An 18,593-nucleotide genomic window follows, 5' to 3' on the forward strand; every position below is an offset into this window, starting at 1 on the left:
TTACTGAGAAAGTCATAAATGGAAAGGGCGAGGGATAAATCTGACTATGCCGGGATGTCTCACAGCTTCATGGGGAGATAATGCCAGCGTTGAGGGGTATCTTCATTGTTATCCTCCAGTGTTTCTGACGTGTGCACTAGAGTTCTGACAATGTGCAAACACTCCCTGCTCCCTTCATTTTCTGAACAAGACGTGGTGAGGCAGTGATACACTCATGCTTTCAAGGAACATGTGTTTTAGGAAAAGTATTTTAGAGGTCACACGTAGTTAAATTACTTAACATCTGACAATTCACATGACAATTGTAGCCGTCTTAATGAAAAGGACTTTTATTGGTAGACAAGGTTTTCAAGTATTCCAAGACATTTGATGTCATATCCTCACAAAAGCCTTACACATGATATCACTTTCATGCCTTGTGATGTCCAAATTTAGGGTAAAGGTTCATTGTTCAGCTGAGATCATTGCTACCCCTGGGAATGTGGCAAATGTTGGAAATGATGGGTTCATCGATTCCATGCAGGGATACAAGCCAGCCTGTCAGAGCTTGCAGTAGAGAGCTTTGTGGAACACAGTGCCAATGAGCAGCTTGCCTTTGTACACAGAGGCAACCGTACTGCCTTGCAGCACGGTGCCATTTTCTGCATAGACCAGTGTTACTTTGGGTTCGTCTGTTAAAATATTCTGGATTTGAAGCACCTATCAAAGAAATAATATTAGGTTAATATTTTTTAAAAAGTTACTTCAGGGAACCAGCAGTTAGCGTGATGGCTATGTTGCTGGACTCCCATGTAGTCGACCGCGGTTCGTGTCCCAGACTCGGTGGCTTAAAACTCACGCCGAGCGCGTGTGCGTGCGTGCCCAAGATCCCGAGAGGAGAATGGAGGAGAAGGGATTGCGGCGTGACCATCCCCCTGAGGGGTGATTTCTCGCTTTCTGTCTCTATGTCTCTCTCTGTCTGTCTGGCGAGCGCACGCGCCCTATGGTGAAAATCTCTCAAAAACAAAAAAAAAGTTACTTCAGAAAGCCAGGTGGTGGCACAGTGATAAAATAAGACACTGTGCAAGGCTACCCCACATGCAAACATTCCTGGTTCAAGTCTGGAGATCTCCCTGCGTATGAAAGTTGCTCGTGTGTCTGTAATCTGGGGCCTGCTGAAGGCTGGGGATGGACCACAGTGTTGGAACCTGTTGAAGGTGCTACCTCTTTGTCTCCCTGTCTTTCTCTTTCTATCTCTCTTACTTATGGAGGAAATAAACATTTTTTAAAGGTCATTTAAAACAGCTTTAAATATGGGTTCATTCCTCCATGTTACTTCACATAAGTAGATAAATCATATTTTGACCCAAACTTACTCTACATTTAAAACATCTACTTAGGGACCAGCAGATGGCATAATGGTTATGTCACTGGACTCCCACATGATTACTGGGTTTGAGTCCTGGACCTGGCAGCTTAAAACTCACACCAGGTGCATGTGCGTGTGTGCCTAAAATCTGAAGAGGAGAATGGAGGAGAAGGGATTGCAGCATGGCCATCCCCCCTGGGGGGGTGATTTCTTTTCCTCTGTCTCTCTGTCTCTCTGGCAAGGGCTTGCATCCTATAGCAAAAATCTTTTTTCCAAAATTTTTTTAAAAAATCTATTTCCTCATTTATAAAGTAGCAGTTTTTGATCATGTGATCTTTAACAGAGATGGATGAAGATTGTGTAGATCTGCAGGGGCAGGAAGCTAAGTGAAGAGTCCAGTCTGGACATGAGACATTAGGGAGCAGTGGGGACTACAGTAAGCATGGATGGGGGAGGTGTTACCCAGCAACATGTTGCCATGTTGTAATTCAGGTTATTTTTATTTGTTTTCAGATAAACTAGGAATTTATATGTTTACTCTTAATTTCTGGTTTTTAGATTTATGCAAAGAAAACAGTATGGACCCCCAAAAATCCACATTTTAGTACAAAACTCATCCATTCTTTTGAACTTAAAATCCCAGCTCTGATTGTGTAAGATTTTAGACATTGTTTCCCTCACTCAGTTGAGGAGAAATTAGATCATATCATTAGCAACAGTATAGTATCTTGTTAACCCAATCATATCAAACAGCCAGTATTTGATCATTCTGTCTGACAAAAATAGTGAAATAGAATTTCAGGTCCTGCAGCAGTGGCGCAGTGGTAGCACAATGCTCTGTGACACTGAACCTGCATGGGAAAGTCCCAGGCTTGTGTCCAGAGGTTTCCCTGTACATGCCCTGTGTGTGCGTGCATGCATGCCCATCACCAGGGCAGGCTGAGGCTGGGGGATGAGAGGAGATTTGAAGTGGGAAGAACCTGCTGGGGATGTCTCTTTTCTTTCTCTTCTCTCTTGCATGGAAGAAATAAAATTAAAACTTACAAAATAGTCATTTCATATGATTCAACCTAAAAAGTACTACACTAAGACAGGTGCCTGGATGATGCTTTGGGTCTCCTACTTTCCATTCATTTGTCATCTGTAGAATGAGTTGGGGGGACTAGATTATCTCTAAATTGCCACTCCACTCTTATTTTCTCTTACTAAATCTTTAGGACAATATACAGTGACTTTAAGGAAGGATATCAACATTACAAAAACACCCAGTAGAGCAGAGTGGAAAGGTCAGTGCCTGGACAGGAGAAGGCCAAGAGGAGAACTCAGAATGACCTTTAAAAATAGCACAAAGTCAGATGTTTTTGGAGATCGCCATAGCATTAACATGTAGTTGTTACTTACAGGGTCATAGTTGATGGTGCACCTTGGCTAAACACACCTGTTGGTAATAAAACTAAATCACTCCTCTATGGGGTAGTGCATTAGATAGTGGATTGTTATGACACTTGACCATCCCCCTGAGGGGTGATTTCTCGCTTTCTGTCTCTATGTCTCTCTCTGTCTGTCTGGCGAGCGCACGCGCCCTATGGTGAAAATCTCTCAAAAACAAAAAAAAAAGTTACTTCAGAAAGCCAGGTGGTGGCACAGTGATAAAATAAGACACTGTGCAAGGCTACCCCACATGCAAACATTCCTGGTTCAAGTCTGGAGATCTCCCTGCGTATGAAAGTTGCTCGTGTGTCTGTAATCTGGGGCCTGCTGAAGGCTGGGGATGGACCACAGTGTTGGAACCTGTTGAAGGTGCTACCTCTTTGTCTCCCTGTCTTTCTCTTTCTATCTCTCTTACTTATGGAGGAAATAAACATTTTTTAAAGGTCATTTAAAACAGCTTTAAATATGGGTTCATTCCTCCATGTTACTTCACATAAGTAGATAAATCATATTTTGACCCAAACTTACTCTACATTTAAAACATCTACTTAGGGACCAGCAGATGGCATAATGGTTATGTCACTGGACTCCCACATGATTACTGGGTTTGAGTCCTGGACCTGGCAGCTTAAAACTCACACCAGGTGCATGTGCGTGTGTGCCTAAAATCTGAAGAGGAGAATGGAGGAGAAGGGATTGCAGCATGGCCATCCCCCCTGGGGGGGTGATTTCTTTTCCTCTGTCTCTCTGTCTCTCTGGCAAGGGCTTGCATCCTATAGCAAAAATCTTTTTTCCAAAATTTTTTTAAAAAATCTATTTCCTCATTTATAAAGTAGCAGTTTTTGATCATGTGATCTTTAACAGAGATGGATGAAGATTGTGTAGATCTGCAGGGGCAGGAAGCTAAGTGAAGAGTCCAGTCTGGACATGAGACATTAGGGAGCAGTGGGGACTACAGTAAGCATGGATGGGGGAGGTGTTACCCAGCAACATGTTGCCATGTTGTAATTCAGGTTATTTTTATTTGTTTTCAGATAAACTAGGAATTTATATGTTTACTCTTAATTTCTGGTTTTTAGATTTATGCAAAGAAAACAGTATGGACCCCCAAAAATCCACATTTTAGTACAAAACTCATCCATTCTTTTGAACTTAAAATCCCAGCTCTGATTGTGTAAGATTTTAGACATTGTTTCCCTCACTCAGTTGAGGAGAAATTAGATCATATCATTAGCAACAGTATAGTATCTTGTTAACCCAATCATATCAAACAGCCAGTATTTGATCATTCTGTCTGACAAAAATAGTGAAATAGAATTTCAGGTCCTGCAGCAGTGGCGCAGTGGTAGCACAATGCTCTGTGACACTGAACCTGCATGGGAAAGTCCCAGGCTTGTGTCCAGAGGTTTCCCTGTACATGCCCTGTGTGTGCGTGCATGCATGCCCATCACCAGGGCAGGCTGAGGCTGGGGGATGAGAGGAGATTTGAAGTGGGAAGAACCTGCTGGGGATGTCTCTTTTCTTTCTCTTCTCTCTTGCATGGAAGAAATAAAATTAAAACTTACAAAATAGTCATTTCATATGATTCAACCTAAAAAGTACTACACTAAGACAGGTGCCTGGATGATGCTTTGGGTCTCCTACTTTCCATTCATTTGTCATCTGTAGAATGAGTTGGGGGGACTAGATTATCTCTAAATTGCCACTCCACTCTTATTTTCTCTTACTAAATCTTTAGGACAATATACAGTGACTTTAAGGAAGGATATCAACATTACAAAAACACCCAGTAGAGCAGAGTGGAAAGGTCAGTGCCTGGACAGGAGAAGGCCAAGAGGAGAACTCAGAATGACCTTTAAAAATAGCACAAAGTCAGATGTTTTTGGAGATCGCCATAGCATTAACATGTAGTTGTTACTTACAGGGTCATAGTTGATGGTGCACCTTGGCTAAACACACCTGTTGGTAATAAAACTAAATCACTCCTCTATGGGGTAGTGCATTAGATAGTGGATTGTTATGACACTTTGGTATTCCTTACCACATCCATCACTAGAGAGGAATTTTTTTTTTTTCAGAACAATCAAGTTCATGTTATAGCAGATGACCCAAGTTCACCAAATAAACTATCAAGCAAGAACATATAATGTAATGACATTTTGCTTAGCTTTGAACAGTGAACACTCCACAGCATACACTTATTCAATTCTATTACATATATCATTTGGCAATCCTAATAGCTAAAAACCAGCAAAAAGCACAAAGGATTGCTATTAAGTGTGATCATAATTGTCCTATAAATCTACAAATAAACGGTATGAGAGTCATAATATAACTAGAAATATACATTTGATTTTTTTAATCCAATAGATACAGGCTTTAAATTTATTTATTTGTTTCTTTGTTTTCCTGTTGAGTAGTTAAGACTTTATCTTACAGCTTTGAAAATATGCTGCTGTAGACAAATACATCCAAGAGGACATCATGCATGTATTTGGTGTAAATAATAAATATAGGTAGTACAAACTGGAAACTCAGAAAACACTGGAAAGCCATGATAAACATTAAAATGACCTTGACAAGGTGGGCTTTGAATTCTAACTTGCACTGCTAAAATAGTCTGCTGAATAACAATCATAGAAAGCAAAATAAGATCTCGGTGTGCTAAAACTAAGGTGGAAGAAGAGCTCTTCTAAGCCTAAATCATTTCAACAAGTCATGGCACTCCTATTCTGCAGACAAGGACAAATGGTGCTGTAGGACTGGTCCCTTGCACTGTCTCACGCACACCGGAACACACAGGAAGGAGGAGTTCAATAGGAAGGTGCCTAACATAGGAATGATTATACCAGAGCAGTCTGGTGCCATTATGTTTTTTAAACTATTGTGAATTCCCATGTGAAGAAACTCACTATTGAAATAAAGATATGGATACCCGTCTAGCGTTGGGTGGTCTCAGCTTGGTCCTCCAGGCCTGCTTTTCACTCTGCTCTGACATGTATGAAGACTTACTTCACTGGGGGCTCTCCAGTGGCAAGAGATGAGAAGACTGAGGGGGAAGTGGGACAATTACTCTCCAGGCTTCTGCTAGTTGATAACCCTCAACCAGAGGCTAGGTTCCTCTCAGTCAACCCTGTTCACACAGTACTTCTTGTTCGGGCTTCTAGTAACCTTTCCCTGTTCCTACTAATCCAGAGGTACTTCATTATCCCATGTTGATTTCCATACACCATGTTCCCACATACAAGGAGTCTTCCAAACTTTCATGGAAAATACATATTCTGAAAAAAATAACTGTGCACAGATTTCAAAACCTTTTTGCACAAAAAGAAGCTCATTCTTCAATTCCATTTTTCTACAAACTTTTTGAACTCCCCTTGTATAGTCCCTTTGCTAAACTCCCTTTGAATTATCCAATTAAAACATACCATCCGTTTGTTGCCTAGACTCTAAATTACCTTCAAAAGTCCTTTTGATTTCTAATCATTTGAATCATCTCTCCACTTCTCCTTCCCCTTTTTTTTTTGGGGGGGGGTGACATGAAAATGAGAATTATGTTTTCAACTGAAAAATAGTAGCTGGGAATAAAGTTACCAATCCAGTTCATTTTTCAAACTAACCTCTGAAGCAGGAGGATTCGCCGAGTCATAAAAGAAGATTCTCATGCCATTGGGATGGCATCCAACCCAAAGGTCCCCTGTCACAGGATCCACAGATATGTTATCCACGAGTGTGTTGAAGTTGAGGGACTTCCAGGATTAAGAGCAAGGAGAGACCAATAGACAGGAAGAAAAAAAAAAAATGAGAGATGATGGAGCAGTTAAGTTAGAGAAAACTATTCTCTTGAGCATGGTCACTTCAGGGCTGCTGCCAGGGACACCTGTCTTGATTCAGTAGCTCTCCGGGAATTCATCTGGCCTTCCAGCTCTGCTAGTATTTTGTCAGTTTCCAAGGCAGACAGGGTGGAGGCTAAGAAAGCTAAAACAGACTAAAAAGTCAGATGAAATGGTGTGGGCTGATAACTGTGTGTGAACCTAACATTGAAAAAAAAGAAAAAAAAACCTCTAAAAATTTAAGAACTAAAAACTCTTAAGTAAAGCACAAAACAGTTCCTTCTAAAATGGTATGTGTGAACAATATTTTTATAAGCATTCAGAAAACAACCAGGAAATGTAGATTCATGTCTGATGTGAACATTGATGAAATGTAGACTCTTTAACGGCTAATCATAGGCTGTGCAGTCAGAGAAGAAATGATCACCCAGGGTCTAATTTTCACCTTGGAGTTGAGGCAAAGTTTGTTCTTCAGTTTCTTGATGTTATTCAACTCCCTGTTCTTCTGCCGTTTATTCTCTAAATACAAGTTGTGAGCGTGTGATGACTGCACAGATTGCTGTCGAGGCTTTGTACCAAGATCATAAATAATACCAACGATTCTTAATTCCACCATTCATCATCTTGGCTGCCTTCTACTGGGGAGAAATCCCATCTATTTGTTTACCTCTTAACTCTCGGTCAGAGAAACAATATCTACCATGTCCCTCAGAGTCTAGCATTACCTCCGTGCCCAGAGACCTTGTAAATAACCGGTCATGATTCACTGCAAGGACCAGAGCACAGCCAGGTGCTCACAGCAAGCCAGTGCTGCTCCATGCTTCTCACTCAAAACCAGAGTCCACAAAGGGATGGGGGGCTCAAACCATGGCTGAGCCTCACTCTCCCTGTTTTGCAGAACCATCCCTCCTTTTTACCCTGGAAATAGACAACGATGGCCAAAGGAAGTGGCTGAGCAAGCATCTACTGGCCAAAATCAGCTCCAGGGTTTCCCCATTTCCCAAACCCCCAGCCATCCAGGGTCCATGTTCTCCTAGTGTCCCAACTTTAATTTCTTCTTCTTCTTCTTTTTTTTTTTTCTTTTTTTTTTGTTCTCATTATAAGGTGTGCACTCACCAGAGAGAGACAGAAAGAGAGAGAGAAATTGAGAAATCTCCCCCCCTGGGGCGATGGCCACACCACAATCTCTCCTCCATTCTCCTCTCAGGGTTTTGGGCACACATGCACACATGCCGTGTGTAATGTTCAAGTCAACAGGTCCAGGATTCAAACTGCAGTCAACCACATGGGAGTCCAGTGTCTCAACCACTGGCCGCAACCTTAATTTCTTTAAGTGAGGAAAATGTTTATCTCAGGACTCCGATATTACCTTTCGAAGGAGTACAACCAACAGGTGAATTCCATGGCAGGTGAAGGCCTGAGAGATGAAGGGCCAGGAAGGTAGTGGAAGAAAGACAACCAAAGCCTGGCTTTCATTTACCCCACAGACGACTGCTGAGCTGCTGCCCTGTGCTCTGCAGGGAGCTTGGGAGCTGAGAGTGCCAAGCACCCTGCAGGCCTGGTTCTTGCCAAGAAAGAGCTGACAGTCCAACAGGGCGCTCAATCTAGCTCCAGAAACGAACTGTTGCCTTGAAAATAAATAATGCCCACTCATCCTAACCCCCTACAACACACATGTGTCTCACATCTCACACTGCACTCCCACAAAGCCAAGGGGAAAGTTTCCCAGTCCTCAAAGAATTTAACAGATTATGCTCTCTGAGAAAACATATATTCTCTGTTAACAAATATCCCAATTTGTAGAGAATTGAAACTCATGAAAGTTTGACTAATTCATTGCCTGGGTCTTAGTCCTGGAATTTTGGGGGAGGAAGGGAAGAATTATTTTTATCGTAGTAAAATATACATAACCTAAATCTTGACACTTGAGCCATCTGTAAGCAGATACCTCAGTGGCATTAAGTACATTGTGACATTGCACCATCTTCACCACTATTCATCTCCAAAACTTTTAATCATCCCCCAAAGAAATTCTATACCCATTAAATAACTCCCTACTTCTGTCTTCCTGCAGCCGCTGGCAACCACCGTTCTATTCTGTCACTACAAATGTGCCTTTTCTATGTACTTCATATAAATGGAGTCATTCCGAATTTGTCCTTTTTGTGTCTTGACTTATTTCGCTCAGTATGATGTTTTCAAAGATCATCTGTGTTTTAGCATGTATCAGAAATTCATTCCACTTTAAGGCTGAATAATGCCCCTTGTATATATTCATGCAATTTGGGCAGCACATAAACTCATTCTTTTATTACAGATTTTAAGATTAGCCTCAACTTGCTTATCAAATTTCTTGGCACTCCCAGGTATTAATTAACTGGGTTAGCAAATATCCTAACCAAAAATAAATAAATAAATAAATAAATAAATAAATAATGGGGCTAGCAGGTGGCATGGTGGTTAAGGCACTGGCCTCTCACATGGCGACCACAGTTCAAGCCCCAGACCTGGAGGCTTGAAAAGCATGCCTGGTACGTGCGCATGCCAAAATCCCAAGAGGAGAATGGAGGAGAATGGAGGAGAAGGGATTGTGGTGTGGCCATCCTCCCAGAGGGTGATTTCTCAGTTTCTCTCTCTCTGGCAAGCACACGCGCCCTATAGCAAAAACTACATTAACACTGAGGTCAAGGGAGTAGCCTCTATTGGGATGCTGGGATGGGAACCTTGTCCTCAATCTTGCCTGTGCAGGAGCAGGGCCCTCACATTTCGTGTTGAGTGCACACTATACTGGGTTCTATTCTAATACAATTCTTTAAATTTACAGAAGTAGCCATATAACCACAGTTTGTTATTATTCCCTCAGCTGGGATGAGTGTATGAAATTTCATTTTACTTCAGCTAATACCAAACTAGCCCTGCCAATGATTTTTAATGTCGAACATTATGTTACATTTGACGCTGCTTTGAGGTTATTTTCTCTGAGCCCCCTCAGGACAGGACCTCAAATGTGCCGACAGGAATAGGCACCCAACCAGTGGTGACAGTGCATCACACTGTGGACATTTGTGCTCAGAGAACAATGTCCTGTTCAGAGGCAGGGGGCTGCTGTCACCATGTGCCCCTTGGTTCTTTGTCTCTGTTTCCTCTCATTTGTGTTTTTGACCTTTATGACCCCAACTTTCAATCTGGACCAGAAGAAGTGTATTTACCCATGATGAAGGTCCAGCCCCACCAAACAGTTCAGGAAAAAATGCCTATTACATAAAAACTGTACATGGTTTTCATTTTTTTTTTTTGCACCCAAGTAAACTCTCTAATTCCAGTTTTTCATGAACTTTTTAAAATCCCTTCTTATTAATTTAACAAGTATTTATTGAGTGCCTGCTAGGTATTGAGAACTACTCCTGAAAGAAATTTAAAAAAAAAAATTGGTCTTTTTCTAATTAAATTTTTTTTCTTTTCTTTTTGTTATTTTCTTATTTTTATTTATGCATTCAATCACCGTATATCATTACAGCATGCAAAATTAATTTTCCCAGTTTTAATGAACTGTATATTAGTCCAGTTAAAGATATTATCACAAACATTATCATCAACAGATAATTTTCCACTTTTGTGCCCCTTAAATATTTTGTTTCTTTCTTTTTCCTCTTGATTCCCTTCAAATGGAAAAAATTCTGTCCTTATGGAGCTTATACTGTAGTGGGGTAGTTGGATAACACAGATGACAAATAAAATATTTACTATGTTGGTAGTAAATGCTGAGTGGGAAAATAAAGCAGTAAAGGAGGGAGATCAAGAGGGGAAAGAAAGAAGTAAAATATTTATTTATTTATTTATTTATTTATTTATTTTAGAGATTTTTGCTATAGGGCACTTATGCTTGTCAAAGAGACAGAGAGACAGAGAGTGAGAAATCAGCCTCCGGTGTGTATGTGGGGTGGGGGGGGGAGGATGACCACACTGCAATCCCTTCTCCTCTCAAGATCTTGGACATGGATGCACATGAACCCAGTGTGAGTTTTAAGCTACCAGGACTGGGACTCGAACTGCAATAGACTACATGGGAGTCCAGCAACATAACCATTATGCCACCTGCTGGTCCTGAAAGAAGTAAAACATTTAAAAGATACCAAAATGGAAAATGATCTGTTGATGATAATGTGATGGTAATATCTTTAACTGGAATAATATACAGTGTATTCATGCTGGGAAATTCATTTTATAAGCTGTAATGATATACAGTGATTGAATGTATAAAATAAAAAAATAAATGAACTATGGGGGGGAGCAGTAAAAGAGATAGAAAATGTGGGATAGGGGAGCAGGATTGCAAGTCTAGACTGGATATTCAGGGAAGGCCTCCATGAGTTGGCATTTTAGTAAAAACTGGCAGGAGATGGAGGGGAAAGCTATCAAGATCTGGAGGAAGATTACTGAGTAGAAGGAGCAGTGCCCTGTCCTGAGGCAGGGCCATCTTAGGGAGCTCCAGGGACACCGTGAGGCAGGAGAGGTGGGGTAGGGGCCCAGTGGTTGGAGGTAAAAGCAGAGAGGTAATGGGTGGCCAGGTCACAGTGAGTATGTGTGCTTTATTAATATTGTGGGAGACAGTCCTGTATCACATACAAGTTGGAGTTATTTCTTGGATACTTCATCAACATAGAGGACAAGAGAGAAAAAAAGAGTAAGGATAGAGAGAAAGAGAAAGGGAGGGGAGAAAGAATAAAGGAAGGCAGAAAGCAAAGAGGGAAGGGAAAAAGATCTTGGAACAAAGTGCCAAGCTTAAAATCTACTTGAGCAGAAAGATTCAGTTTCATAGGTGAGGGTGGTGCAAATGGTTGTGCAGTCATAAGACACCTCACTCTGCAAGGCTGACCAACACGGAAAGGTTCCACGCTCACTCTGGGCACCTCCCTAAGTATGCCAGGCATGTGTGTGCCCATTATCTGGGGCTGCCTGAGATCAGGTTCGATGGTGGCATTAAGACCCTATTGAGGGGTGCTATCTTTCTGTCTCGCTTGCTCATGGAAGAAGAAATAAACTGTTTTTTAAAAAAGTTTCCTGAATGAGATGTGTAGTTTGCTGTTTCCCAGTTGAGTAAAAGTGAACAACAAACACATAACAATGCTGATGACTCTTAATAAAGGAGTGAAAAATTGGTTCTCACCCACTCCAATTAGACAATTCTTTTTTCCTCACTTTTAATTTCACAAATCAATTAGAATCTAATTATCACTCTGCAAACTTATAGTGTTAATACATCTTACCTTCAATGGAGTTAAAGTCCAATTAGCGTGCTTTTCATGCACATGAATCTTATGAGCCAGCAACTCAGCTATATAGACATACCTTCAAAGAAGAAAGAGCGATATCAAAGTACCTGAAGTAATGCAATTCAAACGGTTATGGTGAAGTTGAAATAACTCTTCCAAGAGAAGAACTTTGCTTAGGGTCTGGGAAATGAATCCATCTCAAAGCACACTAAATTCTGTAAGAACTCAGTGAGTCTACAGTTCACAAATTTAGATATTTCTGAAGGTGGGAACTAGGCTGTCCCTAATCAGTGTGAAACAAACTTAGTCCTAAAACCAGCTTCTAGTATCTGCCCAGTAAAATACATTGCAGGGCATCACTTGGCTTGTTGCTATAGTGGCAAGCTTCAAATTCTGCATTTCAGACAGTAAACACTCTCACAAGGAAGCTACAGGAAATTCCTTTGACAATGACCTCTTGTTTTAGGCAAGAGAAAATTAGAGAGAAAACAGATGTTAGAGCTAGGTCAAGAGAAGTTTTCTTCCCCTCATGCACTGAATCTGGTCCTGACACTGTAGTTTTCATATTTACACAGTACAACACCATACACCATAGAGATCTATTGCTAGTCTGAGCAGAGTCATACCAGAACAGAAAGAAAAATGGTTGCTTGGTTATCTTCTAGTTTTCTTTTTTTTTAAAGTTTTTGCCATAGGGCAGTGCACTCCCTAGAGAGAGATAGAGAGAGCAATAGTGAGAAATCACCCCCTAGGGAGGATGGACACACTGCAATCCCTTCTCCTCCATTCTCTTTTCAGGATTTTGGGTGCATGAACACATGTGCCCAGCCTGATTTTCAAGTCACCAGGTCCAGGACTTGAAGTATGGCCAGCCATGTTGGAGTCCAGCATGTTAGCCACTACACCACCCCCTGGCCTCAGTTATCTTCCATTTTTGAAGATTAGGAGATGATATAAATAACTGGAAGCTGCCCATGTTGTTTTCTTCTGAATGTATGTTCCTTACCCTCCAAAATTCTTCATGATACATAATGAGTATGGGTATAAATAAATACATAAATAGATATATAGATAGAGACATGAGATGTGTGTGTGTGTGTGTGTGTAGTCACCAAAAAAGTCAATGCATTTTTTGCATAGACCCATTTTTTCCAATGACCCAAGATAGCAATACTACCCATACTATGGTCCAAGACCAATACTTGTCTGTGAATTGTTTTGTGCAGGGTCCCCACAAGATAATCTTGTAAATCAACTATATCAGTAAGCACAACTTATCACTCAGCACAGCTAAGCTATTTTTTTCCTATAAGACTTTCTTGTTAAATGAAACAGCTTTGATTTACATTTTGGAGAAAACTGCTCAAGCTTGTCACAAACCAGCACTGCTGATACATTAATACTCCTCAAAAAGTTAATGGGGCCAGCCCATAGCCTAACGGTTAAGGGAGCTGGATCCACTATGGCCAACTGCAATTCAAATTCTGGCCCTGGAAGCTTGAAAATTAAGCCAGCTCATCTGCATGTGTGCCCCAAATTTTGACAGGATGGAGAAATGGAGGAGAAAGGATGTCAGCATGACCATGCCCTATTGGGGAAGATTTCTTCCTTTCTGTCTCTCTCTGGCAAGTACATACACCCCTCTGGCAATTAAAATAAATTATGGAAAATGTGCATTATGTAAAAGCTATGTATGCATTTCAACATGGATTTTTTTTTGCCCCAAATACACTAGTACCTTAATACCATTTTTTTACAAACAAAATTTTTAAGATACCTTCGAATGTGTATGCATGCTATTAATGTCATTATACATTTAAATATCTTCCTTCAAAACAAAGCTAATATTTAGTAATACTACGTTTTCACAGTTCATCTTTTTAAAATGTACCATAACTTTCTCAGGAAGAAAATAAAGCTAGTATGCCTCCACAAAAAAAAAAGAAATCTTTGATTTTATAATTTTACCCACTAAAAAATTAAGATATTTTTACAATTTTTCCTGATTTCACCAAAATAACATTAAAATGTATCACATTCCTTAGAAAAAAAGTATGCTCTAAAAAAAATCCAAAGGGAATCTGAGTAAATCATTACATTTTAAAGAGCGCACATACTTGCCATCAGGTGAAATGTTGATTCCATTAGCAAAATCAAATCCTTCTGCCACCACTTGAACCTCATTTGGACTATAGTAAACAACATATGACCACGCTAAGCCCAAATATAGCTCCCAGGATCGTAAATAGGGATCAACAAAATAGTGATCATTTGTGGCATAAAAGTGTTCAGGTCCCACGGCGACAATATCATTCACACTGCAATCAAATTATACACACATACATAGGTGAGGTCAGTGTCATTGCAGGATTACGAATTGGCATTCATTAATGTCTATTTCTAACACCCAGACATGGATGGAGCCTTCATGCTAGCTGTATGGCATAGAATTAATATGAAGTCAGTCCTTGCTATCCAGTCCTCATAAGACAGTAATTGCACTAAGGTCTCCTAAGAGGTGATTATAGCATGGGAACATAAAAATCGTATTGGCTGTATCTTAAGTAGCGTTATGGTGTGTGTGTGTGTGTGTCTGTGGCCACGCACTTATGTGTCAGTGCACTAATTTCAGTAGACATTAAATTAGGCCAGAAACCATTAGGAGGGGAGACATGTCTGTGCTTACATGGAGCGGACTCCCATCAGTCTAAGGCTTCAGCAGGCAGAGGAAAAAACACCAACCTGACAGCCTGGAGACTTGCTTCTTAGTTAAAGCTCTGCAACTATTTGTGAGATCTAGGGAACATCAACCCTTTCACATGTCCAGGCCTCAGTTTCTTCATCTAGAAAAGGAGGATAATAAACTGGTCTAGCTTTCCACCTTAAAGTTTTGTGATTCTAAACTGAATAAAATGTCCACGAACAAGAATGTTCAGGAACAGGGTATGGATTTTTTTCTTTCTGATTACGATTCTCTGTGGACTACTGGAAATGTAAGATCTATGAGTCTATTTTTCTGCTTTAATAGGTACAACAGCAAACACATAAGTGAGTCATTCTTTGCTGATTGAGGTGACGGAAGTTCCCGGCGGCATGATCTGGGAGAAATTTCTCTCAGCTCTATTTTGCAGGGTGTAACGGCCAGTGCATCAGCTCTGACGCAGCTCTGGGCTCTTGCGTGAGTTAGACAAGTGTGCAGAGCCTCAGTTTTCTCATCTGTAAAGACAGGTTGGATGATTTTCTCAAAGTCATAGAGCTCATTATTAGAAGACTAAGGGTCAGAATCTTAATGTGTGGAGTCTCAGTGGAAACTACAATGAGATAATGCCTGTTACGTGATTTAGCGGGAGCTTGACACTCAATCAATCCTCAATTAGTGGTAGTCACTATTACTGCATGGGGGAAATAAAGGTCTAGGAGTCTAGGATGAATCTATACAGACTCTAGACATAAGCCTACAAACTGGTTTTGTTCTCTCTTTTAAAAGTAAATTTCTGAAATTTAGTATACTTTATTGCCATTTGCCTGTTTTTGATAAAAAGGAACGGAGCAGGATGGTTTAAGAGTAATAGTTTTGAGATCTAATAGACTGAATCCTGACGCTGCTTGCTAACATCACAATGTGAGAACACAGCATGCCACACAAATTTAAGCCACTTCTCTGGACACAGGTTTTCTCTCTATATCTTGAAAGGCTAGGGTGAGAATGAAATGAAATAAGGAATGTAAATGCCTTGGCTCCATGCTGGGTACACAGTAAATAACTAAGAACAACAATGGTAATGCTATTAATAATAACATGCTCACATTATGATAAGATTTAGTAACTGGAATATTAATGCTATAAACAACCATCAAAGACAAAGCAGAAAATGCATATGGCTAGTTCTTGGGTTGAAAGAGCAAAATTCTAGTTCATTATGGCACTACAGTTATTTTATGTCTGGTTCTATGTTGCCAAAGACCAATATTTTCACAATGACCCAGAGAAACAACAACAAAAACACCTCAAATCCTGGGAAATTGGATAAAGCTGAAATTTCCAGCATTAAATGGTGACACAAGTCCAATATACTTTCACCATTCCCTAGTGGTTCAGAGTGCCAGCTGTGGACCAAGTTACCAGAACTAACATTCCAGCTGCCCAGTTACTGATGGTGTTATATGGGGTAATTTAACAAGTACTCCAGGCCTCACTTTTTTTTTTTTTTTTAAATTCACAATGAGTATAGTAATACAACCTAATTAAGGAAGTTTGAGTAAAAAGTCAATAAAATAATCTGTTTAAATTGGTTAGTGCACTGCACAACCTTGGTGGCACAGGATGTAGTATACCGAACTACAGAACTGGAAGCCACATAGCTGACCATGGATTCAGGTCTCCAGAGGCACGCAGTGCCAGGATCCTGACAAGCTGGAAGACTAAAGGAAGGGCATCCTGGTGGGATGAGACCCTGTGGAGAGTGCTCATTTTTCTCTCTCTTGTGCACACACATGCACCCTCTCTCATAAATAAAATAAACTTAAAAAAACAAAAACTAGTCAATGCAGCACCTGACTTATAAAGCTCATTAAGTCATTACCATTACTATTATTTTCAGTAGCTCAGCTTCTCCATTCTACATATTTTTTTTTCTACTTTAGATCTGAGTATTGTTCACATTCTCTAAACACTGAGTGACCTCCTTCTCTCTCCCAAATATATTTGTTGAGTGAATGGCTGAATAAACTCTCCCACCAAAGCTGTTTTCTAAACTTTCACTCATCCTCAGGGTACATAAAAAGACCTGAGTTGTCTTAGTCACTGATTAGCTGACTGATTTTCATACAATAACAGTCCTCTCCAATCTTAGTTTCCTCATTTTCGAAACCACTAGGTAAGAAAGGAGATAAAAGGGCACTACATCGTGCCAAGCACTTTTCTAGGTATCTGTAGTGTACAAATCTGGATTAACATACTGAGGTAGTCAAATGTTGACATAAATTATACAAATAGAACTTGGGATTCTAGAAAACTATAATAATTAGGAGGTAAAACTTGATCTGAGGACTACCTCTATACCATAATGATTAAAAGAGCAGGATCCCACATGGCTGACCATGGTTTGAATCCCAGCCCCAGTGGCTTGAAAAACATGCCCCATGACATGTGAGTGCACACATGCCCTAAATCCTAACAGGGTGGAGAAACGGAGGAGAAGGGATTGAGGCATTACCATACTCCACTGGGGGTTCTCGGCCTCTCTCTCATCTCCTTCTGCAACTGCACAAACCTCTGGCAATTAAAAATATTGCTTTGAAAGACAATGTCAGATTACTATCCTAAATTCATCAGTATCCCCATAAACCAATTTTTCATACCACAAGTAAGAAAGTTGACTTTATGCTAGGTTGACTGGGATTGAAGATGCTAGGGTGTTAGATTGTCAAGTTGTCTAGCATGGAGTTGTTACCATAGACCTGCTGTTACATAAATTAGATGCCACCAAACAGCACTGTAGGTAATAAAAGGAGATCTTAGAGGCACTGAATTTGGAGTTTCATTTTGTATATGTTTCTAATTCACAGAAATATCTAAGATTCTATTTTTAAAATATAAATGAAAATAAACCAGTAAGTTTAAATGTGGAATTCATCTATGAAGTCTGTTTGGTTGGAAATACCGAGTCTAGTTTTGGGCGAGGGTAGAGTGTTTTCTTGATAACAGCTTGGCTGGAGATCCTGGGACCAGCAGTCATGAGCCAGCATCTAACTTAACTGGGAAATGAGAGTAGAAAAGAGCGGGCCTTCTCTGAAGGGCTTGAATATTCAAAGTATTCTGCAGAGGAATACTTGAAGAAATTTATAATCATCAGAAAGGAGAATTAAACAACCATACCTGCCCTGGCCAAAAGGAAAAACTAGATTAAACACACACCGCAGTTTAAAGAAAATATGATATAACTCAATAATACCTAGGCAGAAGTTTGTGTCTGATGGTTTTCAGATGCAAAAGTGATTTTTCTTCTTCTTGAAATTTAAACAGCTCCACTGTGGACTTGAAATCTGGATGGTTCACCACCAGTAGGTACACAGCATTATCTGAGAGAAGATTAAAAACAAAAATTGAAACATTAACTGAGCTCTCAGCTGTCAGCCCTGTCTCCGAAAAGCAATTTCAACCCACCTCCAACTAGTACTTAGGATGTCAGGCAGATGGAATATTTTCATCTCTTTGTAGAGAGAAACATTGGTGATTGCTCCAAAGAAAAGTGGCTAAAGGAAGAACCAGTGACAGACTCCAAAGACTCAAAACTCCACAGAAGGGGAAAAAAATCTTCAACCTAAGGATGAGCATCACTGACACTGAAACTCCAAAAAGCTTGTTAAGCTTTTTGGTTCAAATGGTCTCTGTGAGATGCAGAGTTGAAATAAAAAGGATAAAAGATGTAGAAACTGCCAATTTGAAGAGGTGTGTGTTCAGGTCTAATTTACACAGTGTAAGAGGATAAATTCCATAAGGAGAACATTGAATAGGTAACAGCCAATAGAAGCAGTATCTATAAGTCAGTGGAACTTTGAGACACAACGGAGGCCAGTCTAAGTGGTCAAGAAGGTGTGATCAGAATTGGCAAGTGAGTAAGTCTTTGTCTTAAGAAGCAGTACATCTTTGAAAACCTCTCACATGATCAAATGATGCTTAAAGGAAAGTGATGCAAAGTTCAGCAG

The 18,593-nt window shown here is 40.2% G+C and overlaps 1 protein-coding gene across 1 annotated transcript in view; it reads right to left on the reverse strand.

Moving 5' to 3' along the window:
- Positions 1-308: 308 nt before the first annotated feature.
- PON1 (paraoxonase 1) overlaps positions 309-18,593 on the reverse strand; it is a 33,330-nt gene continuing 15,045 nt past the window's right edge. Inside the window, exons 5-9 of the mRNA XM_006157493.3 lie at positions 17,840-17,966; positions 14,003-14,203; positions 11,880-11,961; positions 6,400-6,528; positions 309-699 (exon numbers count right to left, since the gene is read on the reverse strand). Coding sequence (XP_006157555.1) covers positions 541-699; positions 6,400-6,528; positions 11,880-11,961; positions 14,003-14,203; positions 17,840-17,966 — 698 coding nt within the window. The 3' untranslated portion in view covers positions 309-540. The remainder of the gene's footprint in view (positions 700-6,399; positions 6,529-11,879; positions 11,962-14,002; positions 14,204-17,839; positions 17,967-18,593) is intronic.

The sequence above is a fragment of the Tupaia chinensis genome, unplaced genomic scaffold (genome assembly GCF_000334495.1).
Source record: "Tupaia chinensis unplaced genomic scaffold, TupChi_1.0 Scaffold000544_1, whole genome shotgun sequence".
NCBI classification, from domain to species: Eukaryota; Metazoa; Chordata; class Mammalia; order Scandentia; family Tupaiidae; genus Tupaia; species Tupaia belangeri.